Here is a 20,841-nt window from a genome sequence, read left to right on the forward strand (position 1 = left end):
CTGTGGGTTGAGAGCTCTGGAAGCAGCAGCTGCTGATTTAGTCACTCCCAAGGCTTGCTTCTGATTTGCTAGGGCCAGGGCTATGCTGGTGCAGCCTGTGCTGGACTGCACTCCACTCTCACCCAGGTGCAACAAACCTTTCCTGATGATCTTCTAAGTTGTCTTTGGCGGTTGTGGGCTGAGTTTCTGGAAACCCCCACTGCTGCCAGGGATTCAGTCACCCCGAAGCCTATTCCTAGTGTGCTGTGGCCCAGTCTGCACATGGCCTAGGCTGGACTGCACTGCTATCTCACTCTGGTGCAACAGACCTTTCCTGACGACCTTTCAAGTTGTCTTGGGTTGGAAATTGTTTTATTCCATCTTTCTGTGGGCTCTGCTGCTCTAGAATTTGTTTCGAGTCATTTTTTAAGGGTATTAGGAGGAGGTTGGGAGAGAACTCAGGCGAGTCCCAGCCTTTACTCCATCATCTTGGCTCCACCTCAAGGACCTATTCTTTAGAGTGGTTATAGATCTCATCCAGAAGGCTGTGCACTATTCTAGGCTTGATATAACCAGTATGACATCATCAGCAAACAGGAGCAACTGTAAACCTTCACTATCTATAGGAAATTCCTCTTCCACTTGGACACCATGCTTAGTCTCCTCTATCACAATGGTGAACACTTCTGATGAGCGTATATGTCACTACTTTATGCTTTACTTGATGTTTATGATTAGAGGGTTATTGAACAAAGTTATCTCTGTGTTTATAACTTTCACAGAATCTTGAATTCACTGTACAGAGGAGAGATCTTGTTGGAAAAGAGCCATTAAGACCATACTTTAACTATCAGCCTCATCACTCTCCTCCCCACCCCTAACCTGTGTTGCACATCTCTGGGTCATCTCCACATCATGTTGCAAAACATGTACACCTTTACCCTTTTACTAACTCCCCTTTCTGTGTTGTCATTCCCCCATTAGAATGTAGGGAGTGTCCGTTGTGTGTGCTTTTGCATCTCTAGTACTTAGTGTTTGTGGTTCTCTCTCTCTCCCTCCTTCCCTTCTACCTTCAAGTTGATTAGAAAATACATGCATAGATAAATCATGTGCAGATGAAAAAAATAATCAACAAAAGATAATAAATAAATGAAAATAAACAGTATAAACAATAACTGCTATAAGAATTCATAAGATAAAGAGACCATTCTGAGTTGGCACAATCAGAAAACAATTTCCAGAAAAGGTGAGATTTCTTTATGCCTCTATGCAAGATGCAATAAAATGAAGGACATTAGGATCTGTCTTTTCTTAGAGATAACATGCTGAGTAAAAGAATGACCTTAACAACATTCTTACCTCCAGAAGTTTTAGATTATCTAGGTCCAGAGAGGGCTCAGAGGCTGCTGCTTCCATCATGTTCATACTGTGAAGACCTTGCTTACGATCCCCTGTAGGCAAACACAGGAGTCCTATTAATGCCTAAAACAATAAATCTGTCATTTTTTAAAGGGGGGGGAAGAGTGTCTTTAATAAACTCTATAGAAGCAAAAATGAGAGCTAATACATCAGTTGGGCAGAAGGATTCTGCCCAAAAGATTTATCATAAGGAATTCCTTAATATAGGAACTACTTACCACACCAATAGACTTTGTAAATAAAGGACAGAAAATGGGTGGCTCCTATCTGAGTTCAGTTCTAGTAAACTGGTTCTCCCAATAGACTGTAATATGAAACCAAAATAAACTTAAATTCTTGGTAATATAAGCTCCAGGAGATCAGACACCCTTTGACTTTGGCATTTGTATCTTACCAACTACTACAATGCTTGGTACGCAATAGTTGCTTAAAAAAATCCTTATTAAGTTAAATTGAGCGGGTCCATATAATGAACCTAAATCAGCAAAGTCCTGAAACTCCACTATCTACGAAATGGGTGGTGACTTTTTAAAATCAAAAAATCAACAAAAAAATTATTTCTTTTTAAATTATTGTTTTTAATCAACAAAATCTCTCTCTTCACCAAAAGTACTCCCTCCATCTAAAAAAAGGGGGTGGGGAAATAAAGTCCCTATTACAAGCATGTATAGGCAAGCAAAACAAATTTTACATTGTTTTTTTTTTTTTTTAAGTTTCATTTTGTATTTTTGAGTCTTTTCCTTTAAAAAGGATGTGGGCAGCATATTTCATCACTAATCTTCTGGAATCAAATTTGGTCATTACTTTGATCAAGGTTCCTAAATCTCTTAGAGTTGTCTTTACAATATTGTTATCATCATATAACCTGATCCCTAGGTTCTGTTCACAAAAATGTTCTCAGATTTCTCTGAAACTATTCCTTTCATCACTGTTTGATAGCACAATAGTATTCTATCAATATTTATATAACATAATTGTTTTATTTCCTCCTTTGGCCAGTTCAGATTAGACTGAGGTTCAAGAGTCAGCCACTTCTTCTTGTTTGTGTTGCACACTCTCATTATGTGAAATAATTTCCCCTAACTTCCTCTCCCTTTCCACCCCCCTTTCCTTCCTTTTCCCTTCTGCTTTTACGATCATCAAAGCATTATAGAAGGCAAGACATTACACTTCCAGGGCTTCTAATTAGGATCCCTCTATGACCCCTGAAAGGGGTAGACTTGAAGGGACACAAATTATCTTTCCATACGAGAATGTAATCAGTGTACCTTTTGTAAGTCCTTTATGATTACCTGTCATTTTATATTTCATTTTGTTTGTTCATTTTATGTTTCTCTTGACTTATGTTTGTACTTCATAGTGCAAATGTTTATAATTTTTCTTTCATCAGAAATGGTTGGAAGTCTTTTATTTCATTAAAGATCCATTCCCCGTACCTTGCAGGATTATATGCAGTTTTTCTAGATATAAGCCTAAATCCTTTGCCTTCTGTAATATCACATTCCAAGCTCTCCACTTCTTTAAAGTGAAAGCTGCAAAATTGTGTAAGATCCTGTCTAGTAGTTGTTCTAGTAATTTGCTTTCTGGTGGCTTGCTGTATTTTTCCTTGACATGGGAGTTCTGGATTTTGACTACTGAAATCTTGAGAGTTTTCATTTGGGGTTTGTTTTAGGGGGTGACTTATGGAGTCAATTTCTACTTTGCCTTCCGGTTCGAAGATATATGGTTTTCTTTTAAAATTTCTTGAAATAGGATGTCAAAGCTTGTTTTTGGTCATAATTTTCAGGTAGTCCAATGATTATTAATCCCTCCCTCTCAGTCAGTTGTTCTGCTATGAGATAACTTATGTGTTCTTCCATTTCTTCAGCCTTTAGAATTTGCTTTCATATTTCTTGTTGTCATAAAATAACTGGCTCTTATTTGATCCATTCTAATTTTCAGGGAGATTTTTTCTTGGGTAACATCTTATAATTCTTATGCCAAACTGTTAATTCTTTTTCTAATTATATCCTTCATACCTCTTATTTCTTTTCCATTTTTTTCCTCTAGTGCTATCACTTCATCTATAAAACTATATGTATTTTTTAAACTCTTGCACTATTAATCTCTTCCAGGAATTCTGATTGAATTTGTGCCCAGGCTGTGTTTTATTTTGAGGCTTTGATTGCATAAATTTTTAAGTCATTCTCTTCTGGATTTTCAGGTAGAGCAGCCCTGTCACTATCATGGTTTTTTATGGTGGGACTCTTTTTTTTTGTTTGCTCATTCTTCCAACCTACTTCCTGACTTGGACTTTATATTAGGGCCATGCTCTGCATATTTCTAGGGAATGTTTGGGCTGGTCCTGCTGCTGCTTTCTTGAATGCTTTATTGTTCCAGACTCTCAGGAAAAGCTTAGACTGGGGATCTGCAAGCTTTCAGTGCTCCCAGAAGGGTCTGATCCAAGCAAAGTTTGATGACTGCCTGCCCTGGACTGAGTTCTGCAAATTCCTGACATTGTTTTGGATCTGAGCAACAGGTCTGCCTCATGCTTAAGTTGACAGTGCTTCCCCTTCCCTCCTAATTCTTAGGATTATGTTATCTCTGTACATGTTCTTATTCCCCGTCATGCCCTTAACTGCAAGGTACACACAGGATTAGAATGTAAGCTTGGTGAGGGCCAGGGCATGTTCAACTTTGTTGATAAGTTCTTAGCTCCTAATAAAGTGCCTTGAATATGTTAGGAACTTAGTAAATATTTGTAGAGTGGTAGTGATTGTGAACAAAAGATTAAAAGTAATTGAAATTTTACCCGCCAGCATCCTATATCCAAAGAACAGGGCAGCTATCAAAACAGCTAATACAGAGACGGATGCAAAGGCAATTACTATTGTCTCATCTCGGTGAAATGAATGAGGAGGACCTGAAAGAAAACAAGTTAGAAACTGTTATACCACATTTTAAAAGATATCTTCTGATAGAGTACTAAAATCTTTTTAAAAAATTAAGTGAAAAACCAAATTCTTGTTCTTAAATTATATTAAAAACCTATAAGAACAAAAATAATTAAGAGAAAAATCAACTATCATATAAAAAAAATCATGACCATGGAGCAGGTAGGTGGTACAATGGATAGAGCTCTGGCCTTGGAATCAGGAGGACCTGAGTTCAAATCCAGCCTCAGACACTTGACACTTACTAGCTATGTGACCTTGAGTGAGTCACTTAACCCCAATTGCCTCACCAAAAAAAAAAAAAAGCAAAAAATAATCATGCCCTTACATGGCATTAAAAAAACATCAAGACAAAAGTAAGTAAGAAACCAATAAATTAGTGACAAAAGGCATTTTAAGAACCTTACTCTAAATTATCTTGTAAAGGGTTGGAATACTGACAGATGTTAGGTAGAGTTCTAGATAATGAAAAATCAGGTATATTATGCAAAATGACATCAAAAACCACATGTAATTATCATCTAATAACTCAATATTATTTGAGAGTAAGTTGGTGAGGTGTGAACTACAGAAATGACTAAAAAATTCAAGTGAATCAATTTAATGTTGGAAGAAGCATCAGTGGCTGTCACACATATAATATGACCATTGAATGGCTATCATACTCCCATACTTTCATAAGTGTCTGCTTTGAAAGTGGGGTTTAGAATCAAAGGATCACAGAATGAGACGAAAGGAATCTTAATGATCATTTAATCTAGCTCCTTTATTATACAGATGTCAAAACTTAGACTTGGAAATATTAAATTGGCCAAGGTTATACAATTAGCAGTGACACAATTAGAAGACAAATTTGCTGAATCCCAATCCAGTGTTCTTTTGCCACAATACCATGAATTGCATGACAGTAGCATGAATTACTTTCATGTTTTACCTTTTAAAAAATGTCTGTCACCCAAGTTTTTGGGACAAGAACTCACTATTTGACAAAAACTGCTGGGAAAACTGAAAAGCATCTTGTAGAAACTAAGAAGAGATGAAGATCTTACACCATTTATCAAAACCAGGTCAAAATGGGTTCATGGTTTAGATATAACGGGTGATACTATAAGCAAATTAAGACAGCAAGGAATAGTTTACCTGTCAGATCTATGGAGATGGAAAGAATTTATGACCAAACAAGAGACAGAGAACATTACAAGATATAAATGGACAATTTTGGTTATATGAAATTAAAAATGTTTTGCATAAACAAAACCAATACAACCAAGATTAGAAGGAAAACAAAGCTAGGAAACAATTTTTACAGTAAGTATCTCTGACAAAGGCCTCATTTATCAAATATGTAGAGAACTGAGTCAAATTTATAAGAATACAAGTCATTTCCCAATTGATAAATGGTCAAAAGATATGAATAGGCAGCTTTCAGAAGAAGAAATCAAAGCTATCTATGGGCATATAAAAATGCTCTAAATTACTACTTATAAGACAAATGTAAATTAAAACAACTTGAAGATACCACCTCACACCTATCAGATTGGCTAACAGGATAGAAAGAGAAAATGATAAATGTTGGAGAGGATGTGGGAAAACTCGGACATTAATGCATTGTTGGTGGAGTTCTGAACAGATCTAACCCCTCTGAAGAGCAATTTGGAACTACGCTCAAAAGACTATCAAATTGTGTATACCCTTTGATCCAGCAATACCACTGCTAGGTTTGCATCCCAAAGGGATTAAAAAAAAAAAGGAACAAGGACCTATTTGTACAAAAATATTTATAGCAGCTCTTTTTGTGGTGCAAAGAACTGGAAATTGAGGAGATGCCCATTAATTGGAGAATGGCTGAATAAGTTATGGTACATGATTGTAATGGAACATGATTATGCTATGAGAAATGATGAGCAGGATGATTTCAGAAAAACCTGGAAAGGCTTACACAAACTGATGCAAAATGAAGTAAGCAGAACCAGAAGAACACTGTACATAGCAACAGCAACATTGTGCTACAATCAACTACAATTGACTTGGCTCTTCTCAGCAACACACTGATCCAAGACAATTCCAAAGGATTCATGATGAAAAACACTATCTACCTCCAGAAAAAGAACTGACGGAGTCTGCATACATATTGAAGCAACTATTTTTCACGTGCATGCGTGTGTGTTTCTTTTGGTCTGTGTTTTCTTTTACAACGTGACTAATATAGAAATATGTTTTACATGATTGTACATGTACAACCTATATTAAATTGCTTACTATCTCTCAGGGAGGGGTAAGGGAGTGGAGAGAGGGAGAGAATTTTGAATTGAAAATTTTTAAAAAAATGAATGTTAAATATTGTTTTTATATGTAATTGGGGAAAATATTCAAAAAATTGTTATAACTTCCTCCCCAAGAAATTATTAAAATGTTTTTCTCCATCCCACTGCATTTGGGAATGGCATGAATACAAAAAGTGGTTAACTAAGGAAAGTTGATGACCAATTCAAATTCCTGGAGATGATGATACTAATTAAAGGGCTTATACGTAATGAGGAGGCTCTCTCTCTCTTTTTTTAGGCAATTGGGGTTAACTGACTTGCCCAGGGTCACACAGCTAGTAAGTGTTTGGTCTGAGGTCGGATTTGAACTCAGGTCTTCCTGACTTCAGGGCTGGTGCTCTATCCACTGTGCCACCTAGCTGCCCCATAAAGAGGCTCTCTAGCCCCACAAATGGGTCAACTGGAGTGGGGAGATTAAGTTTGTACAATTTGGTGCCTAAAAGTTAGAAACACTGTCTCTAAGATCTATTCTAGCTTTAAGTCTTATGATGCTAAGTAATCTTCTATTTCTCTAGTCCTTGATTTGAAAAAAATAATTTGGGGCAGATTTGCAAAGAATGACATTATGAAAATTCACAAAGAAAGAAATAATTTCGAGGTTAACTTCAGGAAACATAACCATCTCCTTCCAAAAACACTTTCCTTGGTGTTACTGCCAAAAACCAAATACCAGAATTGACAAATCCACGAGGTCTGACCTGGAGAACTATTCTTTTTTTTTTTTTTTTTTGGTGAGAACTATTCTCATACGGTTTCTTTTCCTCTATAAAAATCAAGCAATTATATCTTAATTACTCCCAGTTCCAAATGAATGAGATTTGACCTCTGAAAAAGCCAGAATTAGAAGTGCCTCCATTGATATGCCTTCCTAGTGTAAATTAATATGTTATAATACACAGACCAAAAATAGAATATCTTCTCAGTTTTTATATTTAACTTCTTCCTATGAAAATAATTTCTAGGCAATGTTTCTATACAAGTGTTCTTAAAGAATTTTTTCCTGTTACTCCTAACCAACCAAGTTGAGTAATCAAGACCTATGTTTTAGTGTTGATTACTTTTCTCATTTAGATTGTTATTTCCCTTATATAGTTAGGTTTCTATTGGTATATAGTAATGTTAAGTAGTTAGGTGGTGAAGTGGTTAAGTCAGTGAATCAGTCAATTAGCATTTATTAAGCACTATATGCCAGGCACTATACTAAGCACCAAGGACACAAAGAATGGCAAAACAAAACAAAACAAAACAAAACAAAACAAAACAAAAAACCAGTTCCTGATTTAAAGGAGTTCACAGTTAATAGAGGAGACAATATGCAAACAACTATGTACAAACAAAATATATGCAAGATAATTGGCAGAAGGGAATTAATCTCAGAAGGAAGGCACTAAGATAAAGGAAAACAGGAAAAAGCTTCTTGAAAAACGTGAAACTTTAGTTGAAACTTGAAGAAAATGTAGGAGGCAGAGATAAGGAGGGAAAGCATTAACAGACAACAGGCAAAGGTATCCCAGGCCCTGGGGATTTGTAGGTGGTGAAGAACACTGGACTTAGATTCAGAAAGACTTGAGTTCAAATCCCACCTTAGACACTCACAAGCTGTGTGACCCTGAGCAAGTCACTGAACTTCTCTTAGTCTCAGTTGTTACACCTGTAAAATGGAGATAATAATAGCAACTACCTCACAGAATCCGCATATGTGCAGATCTATGCATGTGAGGGTCAGGATAATGTATGTATTTACAAACTTTGATGCGATATAAAAATGCTGGCTACTATTATAGATATCTTCATTAAAAATGAGATATTCACATTTTATGTGACATGCAGGAACTTAGCTGATACATATTCGAACACATTAATAACTGCATCTCTCATAGGCATTACAGGAAAAACACTACTTACAAAGTTCAAATCTCTAAAGAAAGAGCTCTTAACTTTTTTTTTGTGACATGGACTGAAAACTATAGGTTCCTTCCCAGAATCACATCTTAAATGCAGCAAATAAAATTATAAACCAATAATATTAAAATACAATTACCAATTTTTAAATGTTCACAACTATAAAAAGTTCAAAATGATAAATTAATATTTAAAACTTCACAAAAAGCTATTTTTTTCTCCTTGCCACCTCCCCTTCCTTCTCCATTGAGGAAAAAAAGAAAAACAAAACCTTTTTAACAAAGAAATTTCAACAACAAAAAAAATAACAAACAAATAAACAAGCAAAATAAATTTGTTTCCCCATGGATCCTCTGGAGTAAATGGTTGGTCAGCTGACTCTTGCTCTATAGTTTTCTTTCTTTGGTTTGACTTTCTGTGGTTTAGTTATCAAGACAATACTTCTATTAGAAAAGGGACTTGACAGAATTCCTTTCTTGTTTTTGTAAACAGCTTGTTATAGTGAAATTGTTCTTTGAACATCTAATAGAATTTGCTTGCAAATTAATCTGGTTGTGGTCCTTTTTTTTTTCCTTTGGAAGTAAATTTGTGACTTATTTAATTTCTTTTTTCTGAGATTAAGTCATTTAAATTCTCTATGTCATGTTCTATTAATCTAGACATTTTATTATTTTTGTAAATATTAAACCATTTCATTTATGTTGTTGGTTTTACTGGCATATAGTTGGGCAAAAGTCTCTAATCACTTCCCTTAATTCTTCTTCATTTGTTGGACTTCTCCTCTTTCATTTATGATACTGCTAATTTGGTTTTGATTTAAGTGTTTAGGAAAATAAAAATTTTTCCCCAAGGACTACTTTGGCTGAATCCCAAAAATTTCTGTATATTGTCTCATTGTTGTGATTTTCTTTACTGAAACTATCTACTGTTTCTGTGATTTGTTCTTTGACTTACCAATTCTTTTAGATTAAGTTACTTATTCTTCAATCAAATTTTAATCCTTTCTTCCACAGTTCTTTACCAAATATAATTTTTATTTTAATGTGGTCAATAAGGGAGTGTCTAATATTTCTGCTTTTCTGCAATTATTTGTGAGGTTTCTAATACTCAAATACTTGGTCAATTTTGGTAAAGGTACCATACATACCAAATTTGTGTATACACACATACACACACACACACACACACACTCCTTTCTATTTCCATTTAATAACTGTCTGAGAGCTATTATTCTAAAAATTTTATTCAGTCACTTATCTTTCTTATTTTTGTTAAGTCAATCTAGTTTTGAAAGGGGTCCACTGAAGTAACCCACCATTATAATTTGACTATTTCTCCCTATAACTTGTTTAGCCTCTCCTTTAAATATTTAGATGCTAAGCCATTTGGTGCGTATCTGTACTATTGACATTAACTCACTGTCTATAGTACCTTTTAATAAAATGTAGCTTCCTTGTTTATCTGTTTTTAATCAATTATAATCTTGCTGTTGCCTTGTGTGAGATCACGATTGCTAACCCTGATTTTTTTTAGTTCAGCAGAAGCCTAACAGATTTTGCCTCAGTCTTTTATTTCAAAGTGGTAAGGTAATAGCCTTTATGTATCAAGTGTGTTTTTTGTAAACAGAAAGTTGTTGTATTCTGATTTCTAATCTATTCTGCTATCCTCTTCTGTTTTACAAATGAGTTGATCTCATTTACACTTACAGTTATGATTATTAATTGTATATTTCCCTCCATCCTGTTCTCTGTCTTATCTCTATGATTTCCCCTCTTTGCTCCCTTGCTTCTTCTTTACAATGATGAAGAGGATGGTAGAAGAATGCGTTCCGTTCTAATGCTCTATGCTTGATGCAGTCTGCTTCTGTTCCCGTGTTCCATTTCTCTTCCCCTCATACAGACACCAATTACAAGTTCTTACCTTTTCTTTCTTTACTTTTAAATTGCTCTTCACAATTTCCCACTTTGAATTGTTCCCTCTTCCTGTTCCTTCCTCTTTTCCTGTTGAGTTCAATGTATTTCTATACCAAATTGTGTATGTGTTCTACTCTACTTTGAACAGTGAGGTTCAGATGATGATTCACTTTCAGATGAAAGTGATTTTCAAGTGATAACTACTCCCCCAATCACTTTTTTGTTTGAATAGAATTCTACTCTGAGTATCCCAATCACGTGAACTACATAGTTTGTTTATATCTTTTATGGAGTATTTGTAGGGTGAATGGGCTACTCTGCTTTCTCCAGCTCCATCATCTCTGCTGGTCTCCCGACCAGCATTTATTTTAAGGGTGGGGAAAGATTTCAACACATATTCAAATCCTCAAGTATGAGACTAGGTTTTGGTGTAGAGGGGAAGACTGTTGTTCAGGTACTGAACTCTTTGAGAAAGGAGTGCGAATTATCTAGGAGCAAGCAAAATGGCTGCAACAGGGATTTGGGTCAGATAAATGGATGAATATATAGTGAACCTCAAAGGAGAGGATCTTTAGACATGAGGGCAGAGGGAAAGTTTGAAAGTGGCAATGATGAATAAGGAATGTATCTACAGTATTATGGCTCTCCCTCTAATACTTTCATAATTCATTGAGGTAAAAAAAATTTAATGAGGCTGAGTGTTATGGGATCATACCTTTAGAGGTAAGAATGGATCTTAGTGCTCATTTAATCCAACTCCTTCATTTCATGGATGACCTTTCCCCACCCCCACCCCAAATTATTTGACGGATGTAAGATAGTACCTTAAAGTCGTATATTTTGTATCCCCTGACTATTAGCGAGGATAAGCCTTTTTTTCTTTTTAAGGCAATCAGGGTTAGTGACTTGCCCAGGGTCACATAGCTAGTAAGTATCTGAGGCAGGATTCAAACTCAGGTCCTCCTGACTCTAGGGCTGGTAGCTCCATCCATTGTGCCACCTAGCTGACCTAAGTATGATCCTTTTTATAAGCAATTTATTAACAACCTATATTTCCTGTTTTGAAAAGCATTAATTTCCATTCTGGGACTGCTTAGTCTGTTGTTGACTAAAAATTAGCTTTATGAATTTTAAAGTTTCTTATATATCTAATTTTTGCCTATTATATTTGCTGTAAATATTTTCCTGATCTTTTATTTTCCTCTTAATTACATTTTATTTTTATGCGGTCACTTTTTATTGGTGAATAGAAAAAAAACTTCCCCCCACAATTTCTATAAAATTTCCATTGTATCCACCCCTTTTTTGGGGGGGTAAGGCAATCAGGGTTAAGTGACTTGCCCAAGGTCACACAGCTAGTAAGTGTCAAGTGTCTGAGGTAGAATTTGAACTCAGCTCCTCCTGACTCCAAGGCCGGAGCTTTATCCACTGTGCCACCTAGTTGCCCCTGTATCCATCTTTTTTAATAGTTCTTTTCAACATTTAAGTCTATCATCAAACCAGAATTCACTAAGTTATATGGAATAAAAATGTGAATAGAATTCCAGACATACACAACATTACTGATATAACAAAGATACAATAACAATGTGTTTTAATGTCATGGTAAGAGTGTTAAGTCCTGTGTATGTACAGTCTGCAAGTTGATCCTGATCCATAGGTTCATTCTATAGGCTAAATAACACTGGCAGGCAAGATGATAAAAAACAAAACAAAACATTTAATCCATTACCAGTGAGTTACTGTGCTTCCTCTAGGTAGATGTTACAATTTCCTAAGGTCAGAATAACAGATGATATACTATAATGGTCTTAGGGATATTGAAATCTAAATGGTTGCCTGCCTCCCATGAATGTATTATGCTCAAGGTCTGCTGTCATTAGTTTGTGATAACTGGGCTCCCAGAAGTTACTGAGATCTAAATGGCTTGTGGCCCCTCTGGCCTGCATTCCTCTTTCTTCCTGTCTTCATTGCTTGTTCTCTTCTTTGCTGTCAATGACATTGCTGGGCCCCTGAAACGGCCTAATCAAGGCCACTAGGACTGACCTCTGCTATCTATACTCTTGTCTTTATTTTCTTCTCTCATGTGGCTTTTTTTTTTAATCTTGTTCCTCAAACCATTTTTATCATCTTTTTAAATAAGAAGGCTGGCTCTAGATAGTGTCAGATGATTAGTACACTTCTTTCTTCCTGAGTAATAAACCAACCATACCATTGGGTATAATCTCTGGGTACTTAGCTCTTTTCTGATAGATGTTTACGGACTACTTCCTTGCCAACAAAGATGAACTTATTTTCCCATCATTACTTCCAGGGCTAAGATCATTTTGGGAGTTCAAGTGTTCCAATTATCTCTTGACCACAACATCCTCTTCTTTCTACTTTTATTCTCATCGTCCTGGTAAAAGTACTCATTGCCTACCTAGTCTACTATAATAGATTATTAGTTCTATTTCTACATAGCTTCCTTTCAATACTTTCAATCCTTCCTATCACTGCCAGATAAGTTTTCCTAATGCACAGATCTTAATATTTCACTCTTCAAAAAATTTCCATGAGTCTTCACTATCTACAAATGCTTTATTAAGAAATCCAAGGGCTTCTATAATCTGACATCATCTTGCCTTTCTGGTTTTACATAATACTACTCTAATAATAGCTTACATTTATATAGTACTTTAAGGTTTACAACATGCTTTACATATCTTATCTCATTTGATCCCTATAACAACCCTGGGAAGTTATTGTTATCATTTCCATTTTACAGGTGAGGAAACTGAAGCCAAGAGAGGTTAAATTATTTACCCAAGGTCACATAGCTACTAAGTGTCTGAGGTAGGATGCAAACCATTTCTTCCTAGCTCTAAATCCAGCAATTTAACCACTGTGCCGTGCTGCCTCCTCAAAAAATTATCTGTACTGCTTGGTCCAGTGCCTGTTACATAATGAGTGCTTAATAAATGCTCATTTAACACTGGTTAAACTGGATTGTTTACCGTCCCTCACAAATGCCTTTCATCTTTCCAGATTCAAGTCTTTATTTATTCACATTATTTTCTGTTGTTGGAAATTTTTCCTGATGAAACAAATTGTTATGAAGCATCATCATTTTGTTTTTTATGATGAGTATTTAAAATGAAGCCATAAATCCATGGATTCTGAGGGTTTCTCAAACGGCCTAATCATGGAGGCAGCACGGTAGAGTAGAAAAAACACCACCACTAATAGTAAGAAGACATAGGTTCTAGTGCTGGCTCTGTTACCATAAGCTGTTTGACCTTGGAAAAGTCATTTATCATCCTTTAGGCTCAGTTCCTCTTCTGGAAAATTATCTCAAAGGTAATTTCCAGATCTAAGGCTGCTGAGTCTGTTAGAGAAAGTCATTTTAAACCTTCTATATAGCTTGAATAACTAAACCTACCAAAGGCATCCAGTTTTATTCAACCAACAATTATTAAGTGCCTGGTGTGCACAGGCATTGTGTTGAGTGCTGGGAGAGGGAGGCCATGCCAAAGTTTTGGTAAGACATAATAATAACTGCCTTCATGAAACTACAGTCTAGTCATTTAAAAAAAAAAAAGTATAGTTTCCTTAAAGCAGTTCCATCAGGGTCACCTTAGCATCTTCATATATTTAAGTTGGATTTCAAAAACAAACAAACAAAACTTCTTGCACTTCAGTGTTTTGCCTGGGAACAGACCTATTTCAGGAAGGATAGAAGATTAAAACTAAATGGGGGCATACATGTAGGACCACCATTCCATACAAAAACAAATAATAATAATGTATAAAAATAAAAGGCAAGTGAAAGATTGTATAGAATCACACTTTTAAGGGGAAACTACATACAAGACTTACTTTTTTACAAAACTATTTCTACCATATAAGCCAAATACTGTTAGTTTAAATGTAAATTATAGCAAGGAATATAATCCTATACAGTTCACAAAGCTTTAAAATACACAAACTCATTAAGTCTATTCATATGGGCAAATGTAATACTTTGTTTTATAAATCATCTTCATTCAACGTTACTATGTATAAAAACTAGTTAAGTGTAACTGTTGTGCCTTAATATTAAGTGCTATGTTTGAGAATATAATGACCACAATTCAAGGTTTGTTTTTCATTGCTATGATGAGACTGCTTACATTTTATAGTATCTCAATACTAACAGTAGTTATTGGGAAGCACCCTAGTATGACTATGAATGTTACACCATCACTTTGCAAAATGCAAAGAAGATAACTAGACACAAAACTGATTTATCCATGTGTTTTTTGGATTAAACAATTTTGGCTTGGTGTTCTCTCTTTTCAGTTCTATGTTCTAATCCTGATTCTATCACGAGTCATTCAACATGTGACCTTGGGTAAAACACTTACCTCTCAACCTCAGTTGACAGAATTGGACTAGATGACATCTAAAGGTCCTGTGTAGCTCAAAATTTCAATGATTCTGTATACTAAGCAAAAAACAATCACCAAAGTACAAAGTACAATCTGTCCTTTCTTTACTTATTTAGCCTCTGAGCACTAAATAGCAAGACAAATAATTGAATTAATGTTCCCTGCATTATAATTCCACTAGCTAGATACACAAGGAAAATGAACACTCAAATAATTTCTTTAGGGTAAACTGAATCAGGAAAACAGGAGGGAAAATGAACCATTTAAAGGTTTTTCTGGACTAGAGTTAAATGAGAGATCATTCTAACAGGGAGACAAAAAGGAAGCAGAAGATGCTTTGGGAATGGATGTTTGGGTCTGACTACCAATTTAATAGGAAAACAGCAAGCAAGCTCTGCAACGAGCAGATGCTGCTGCAAATTCAAGGATAATCTTTATGTGAATACTGGTGAGAAAGATCTGTTCATAAAACAGCAGTCACTGCAATCATATTCACATGGAAAATCACTCTAAGTGATGAAATGTAAACATTTTGAAAGAAAAGATGCAATAATGATTGGAATATTCAGTAGAATAATAGACTGTCTCTTTTTAAGAAGGTTCAGGTTTTATACAGAAAAGTCAATAAACAAGATAAGCCCTTCAAAAGTGAGGCCAGAGTTAAACCTTCAATTATACAGTGTCCAATGAGAAAAATAGGAAGTCTCTTGGGGCTCAGACAGTAAGGCAGAAAGACATTCTACCCTACCAAAGTGGTTAAGCATCAATCACAACAACTATGTGGCTTTTAGTTATGGGGAAAGGAAATTCTCTTTGAAAACTTAGACACAAGAGAATGAAGACAGTACTCACATTAGTAATTTAATTGATCCATACCCTGATGAAGAGGTTATAGTTTGTGCAAGGTTAGGGTGTGATTGAGGGGTTGCAGGAAGCAGAAGGGATAAGAAACCAAGACTATAGCTCAGGTAAACAGAGGCTATCCAGTGTCTAAGTACCACTATCCACCCATACTATCATTCTCCTTGATTTCTTACTCTTCCTCACCCCACATATCCAATCCATCAGTCAGTAAATAAACATTAATTAAGCACTTACTAAGTGCCAGGCGCTGTGCTAAGCACTGAATTAGTTACCAAATCTCCACAACAGCTCTTGCATCAATCCCCTTCTCTCTACTTACATGGCTACCACCTCATTTCACTCACTCATTACTTTTCAACCAGACCATTTTATTGACCTTCTAATTGGTCTCTCTGTCTCAATTCTTTCAACATTACAATCCATCCCATATAAAACTCCCAAAATAATTCAGTTCTGACTATTTTGCTTTCTTACCTAATAAATTCCATTGGCTTCCCATTGCCTTCAGGATCAGACATGCATTCTTCTGTCACTGAAAACACAATCTGACCCTAACTTAAATAGCCTTCACAATCTGACCTGAACCTAAATTTTGAGCTTTTTTATATAACACCTTATCATACAATGCCTTATTATTCACAATCTAGGGCCAGGCCAGAACAGCCTTTTGGCTGTTCCTCACATGAGGTATTCCATCTGCCATTTAAGTGTCTGGCAAACAGAGGGCGAAGAAATGGAAGCAGCATCGGATTTTATATTCTTAGGCCAAAAATCACTGCAGGTGGCAACTGCAGGCATAAAATTAAAAGACCCTTGCTCCTTGGAAGGAAAGTTAGGGCAAATCTGGACAGCATACTAAAAAGCAGAGACATCACCTTGCCCACAGAGGTCTGCATAGTTTAAACTATGGTTTTTCCAGGAGCAATGTAAGGCTATGAGAGTTGGTCTGTAAGGAAAGCTGAGCACTGAAGAATCAATTTCAAACTGTGGTGCTGAAAAAGACTTTTGGGAGTCCTTTGGACTGCAAGGACATCAAATCAGTTGATACTTAAAGAAATTAATTCTGACTATTCACTGGAAGGTCAAATACTGAAGTTGAAGTGTAAATACTTTGGCTACATAATGAGAAGAGGGGACTCATTGGAAAAGACCCTGATGCTGGGAAAGACTGAAGGCAAAAGGACAAGGGGACAGCAGAGGATGAGATAGACAGTATCATGGAAACAACAAACATGAACTTGGGCAGACTTGAAGAGATAGCAGAGGACAGAAGGGCCTGGTGTGCTATGGTCCATGGGGTCATGAAGAGTTGGACGTGACTGAACAACCAAATAACAAAAGACTAACTTAAACTAAGATCACACGGGTGAGATTTAAAGCTTTCTGACTCCAAATCTATGGCTCATGGGGGAAGATGGCAGATCCTACAAATATTCCAGGAAAGTAAAAAAAAAAAAATTCATCAGAAGGAACAATGATAAAGAAAACCAAGCTATGATATCCTTCGTGCAGTCTAATCCTGAAGAAGCCGTTAGTGTAGATAAGGCAGGGTAAATGGAAAGACCCACAGAGGCAGACAGGGCTAGACAAACAAGGCAGTCCTCAAACAGTGCTACCCCAGCCATAGCAGAATAGGATCAGCAGTGCTCAGGCAGCTCAACCTCAGGCAGAGCCGGAGACAAGGTTAGAGTAGATCCCAAGCAGCAATGCCCAGGCAGCCTATGCCCCAGGCACAACAGGAGAAAGGTCCAGGGTAACACTGGGCAGGCAAAGCACCTGAGGTCTTTCAAAAAGTCTATCACCAGCCTAACAACATCTAGTTGAGGCCTGAAAAGCTCATAGCAAGGGATGGAGCCAATCTTGGGTTTGGACTTGTGCAAGTAGGAGCCAGAGAAGGAGCCACAGGCAAAACATAAGTTTAGCAACAAGAAGACTGAGCCAAAATAGGAATTCCTATAGGAGGAGAGGCCTAGTTTTTGCACATTCAGAACCAAGCAGGACCTGATGACACCCTCCAGGAATTAAGGAGGAACAAAGTCTGGCCTAAGCACAAAGCCTTAATCCAGAAATTTAGGCTGGAGATAAGGCTAAAGAGAAGAGAATATTGAACACAATGAAGCAATACAACTGACTGAGGAAAAACCCAAGAAATAAACCCAGAAGAAGAGAGCAACTTCTTAAGTCCAGAGACAGCCTCACAGAAAAAAAAATGTCCTGGCCATAAGGACCTCAAGAGCATCTAGATGAAATGAATGATACATCTTATTTCATTTCTTCCAGATATTGTCACAGACTTTTTGCAAAATTTCTTCTTAAAGGAAATACTTCAGAAGAAAGAATGTCAAGGAGAATCAATATTTTAAAGAGATGGAAATAAACCTCACCCAAGAACTGAACTCCCTGAAAATCAAAGTGGACCAAATAGCAAGTAAGGACTCCATGAGACAAAAAGAAATATTAAAAGATTGAAAAACAATCTAAGGTACAGACCACCTAAAATAACTGACCTGGAAAACAGGTCAAGGAGGGATAACCTGAGAATCTTAAGACTACCTTAAAGTACAGTGCTCTTTCCACTATGCCAGGAATAGCGCATACTCTGAAATATGAAGAACTAAAGGGAATTTTTTTTAATGAAATAATTTTTTTTAACGAGGGGAATCATTATTTCTTTTCACAGAATTGTGACACAGGACAAATTAAGGTAAAAATGACAACCACCTGCCTAAAAAATACACAGGCTCAACAATCATTGTATCAATAACAATCAATATTTACATAGTATTTTGAGGTTTGTAAATCCCCCAAGATTGAATGGGCTGCCTTGGGAGGTGGAGAGAGTGATCCTTCTCATTGGAGATATTCAAGTAGAGGCTGGATAAAACACTTTTTGGGGGACGGGTATGTTAACATGAGATTCTTTTTTGTATGATGCCCTCTATGGTACTTTTGAACTCTAAAAAATTATGGTTCTGTGAATTCAATTCAATCATCATTTAAATGCCTACTGTGTGCTAAATATTAGGGGTATCAAGGTGAGAGAGAGACAGACAAATACTGAGAGACACAGAGAGGGACAGAGCCGGGTATGAGAGAAAGGAGAGGGGGAAGGGAGAAGGGGAAGGAAAAGAGGGAGGGAGAGAGCTCTCACATCCCATCCCTCAAGGGGTACATGTATGCATAAAAGTTAGGCATAAATAAGGAAGGCCACATGGAGGAGGTAGCAATCAATCTGAGTTCCAAGAAAGAAAAGGATTCTGAGGGATTCCACAACCCTCACACAAACACTCCTACAATTCTTGTCCCCCTCCCTTTTTACTGGCTGTTCCCACTGTCTGGAATGCTGTCTTTTCACCTCTGCCTCTAGGGAGTCTGGATTTCCTTCAAGCCTCAGATAATGCACCTCATTCTGCAGGAGGTTCCGTTTCCTGCCAAAAGATATACAAGTACACATTCTCTCCTCCTCCTAGATTTTAATTTACTCTAGTACAGGAACTATTTTGCTTTTGTTTTCATAACCCAGGGCCTTTATTAAGTACACAGGAGGTGCTTAATAAATTCTGGCCAATTGACTGAAAGGTGAAAATGAGAAGGGAGTACACACCAGGTGCAGGGGACTGACCGACTGTATTAATGTATGGAGAGAAATTCCTTGCTGAGATTTGGGGAACACTGGTAGTACAGTTTGTTAGAACAGACATTTCATGAGGGCAAGGGACTGTCTGGTTTTTGTCTTTCATTCCACAGCATTTACAACACTATCTAGCACAGAGCTGGTGGTTGATAAGGGCTTGCTGAATGAAAGAACTTAAAATGCATGGAGTAAAATAATGTGAAATAAGGCTGCAAAGGTAAGCAAGGGAGTGTCAAGGTCAGACGTCTGCCTTAGGGAAGATTAAGTTTCTTGTGTAAAGAATGGAAGCCCAGAGAGGTATAACAACTAGTCCAAGGTCACACCAGTAGTAAGGAGCACTGCTGGGGTCTGATGCTTCCTCTGATTCCAAATACATTGCTCTTTCCATTACACCAAATAGAATATAATCATATGTAGAATGAATAAAAATTGAAGATGCAAGAAAATGTGCAAATCGTCTTTTATTGATTAATTTTGGGGGATAAAAATAAAAGTCATTCTTCCAAAATACCTACATTATTTAAATTTAGATTCCTTAAAATAGTTTTAATAGTTTAATAGTTTAATGCTGCTGCTGCTAATGACAGAACAGAGATTAAATGCCTAATTGGATAGTATTGTATAAAAACAGATAATACATTCACATAAACTTTTAAAGAAAAGTTTGATAAATACTGCAGGTCAAAATAGCCAGACACTCTTCAGTTCATTTTTTCATGCCAATAGTCTTAATATGTGGTCCCAGGGCAAGTACTTAACTCCTAAACAAAGAAGAGTGGGCTATCACACAGGCATCCAGGATTCATTTCTATGTATTATCAAGTGTACTTCAATACATGATTTCAGCAGTAAGGATAAATCATTTAAGAAATTTACAATTGTAGCTGAGGTTTCCAAACAAATCATGACACTAAACTGGCTACTTAATATCCAGATTCATCTTACAGGGTAGTAATATAATTTTTTTTGTTTTAGGAACTTAAGTAACTTGATATAAAAATTAAATGATTATTAAACTATTCACATTATTCTAGATTCTCTTCCAAGCTTTATGTACACAAAGGCATTTCATATAGCTGTTATCAGGATGTATGATACCTAATTTTCTGCTTTTCACACATTTCATATAAACATTTATTCTCATGTACTGACACAATCCACATACTCGACATTTTTAATAATCACAGAGAAAGTTCTTATTTCTGCTGGTAAAGAAGTTCTTCACTAGGAACTTCCTATACTAAGGAAATTACTGGTCCAGTTTAAAAACAAAACAACACAAAACAACACAAACCAGCCTGACAGCCATGGCAGCAGGACCCCTGGGATGGAAGGAAGGTCAGTTTCAGAGCCAGAAGACCTGAGATCAGACCTACCTCCTCTGCAACCACAGGCAAATCCTGGCTCTAGGCAACTCTAAAATTCTCAATTACAGTTGCTAAGGCATTCTTCATCCCCCTCCTC

The 20,841-nt window shown here is 36.5% G+C and overlaps 1 protein-coding gene across 2 annotated transcripts in view; it reads right to left on the reverse strand.

Moving 5' to 3' along the window:
- Positions 1-20,841, reverse strand: part of BMPR2 (bone morphogenetic protein receptor type 2) — a 222,080-nt gene that overhangs the window by 38,420 nt on the left and 162,819 nt on the right. For both annotated transcript variants that reach the window (XM_027873575.1, XM_027873574.1), the window contains exons 4-5: positions 4,190-4,300; positions 1,339-1,430 (exon numbers count right to left, since the gene is read on the reverse strand). In XM_027873575.1, coding sequence (XP_027729376.1) covers positions 1,339-1,430; positions 4,190-4,300 — 203 coding nt within the window. The remainder of the gene's footprint in view (positions 1-1,338; positions 1,431-4,189; positions 4,301-20,841) is intronic.

Source organism: Vombatus ursinus, unplaced genomic scaffold (assembly GCF_900497805.2).
Source record: "Vombatus ursinus unplaced genomic scaffold, bare-nosed wombat genome assembly UNPS02014802.1, whole genome shotgun sequence".
In the NCBI taxonomy this organism is placed as follows: domain Eukaryota; kingdom Metazoa; phylum Chordata; class Mammalia; order Diprotodontia; family Vombatidae; genus Vombatus; species Vombatus ursinus.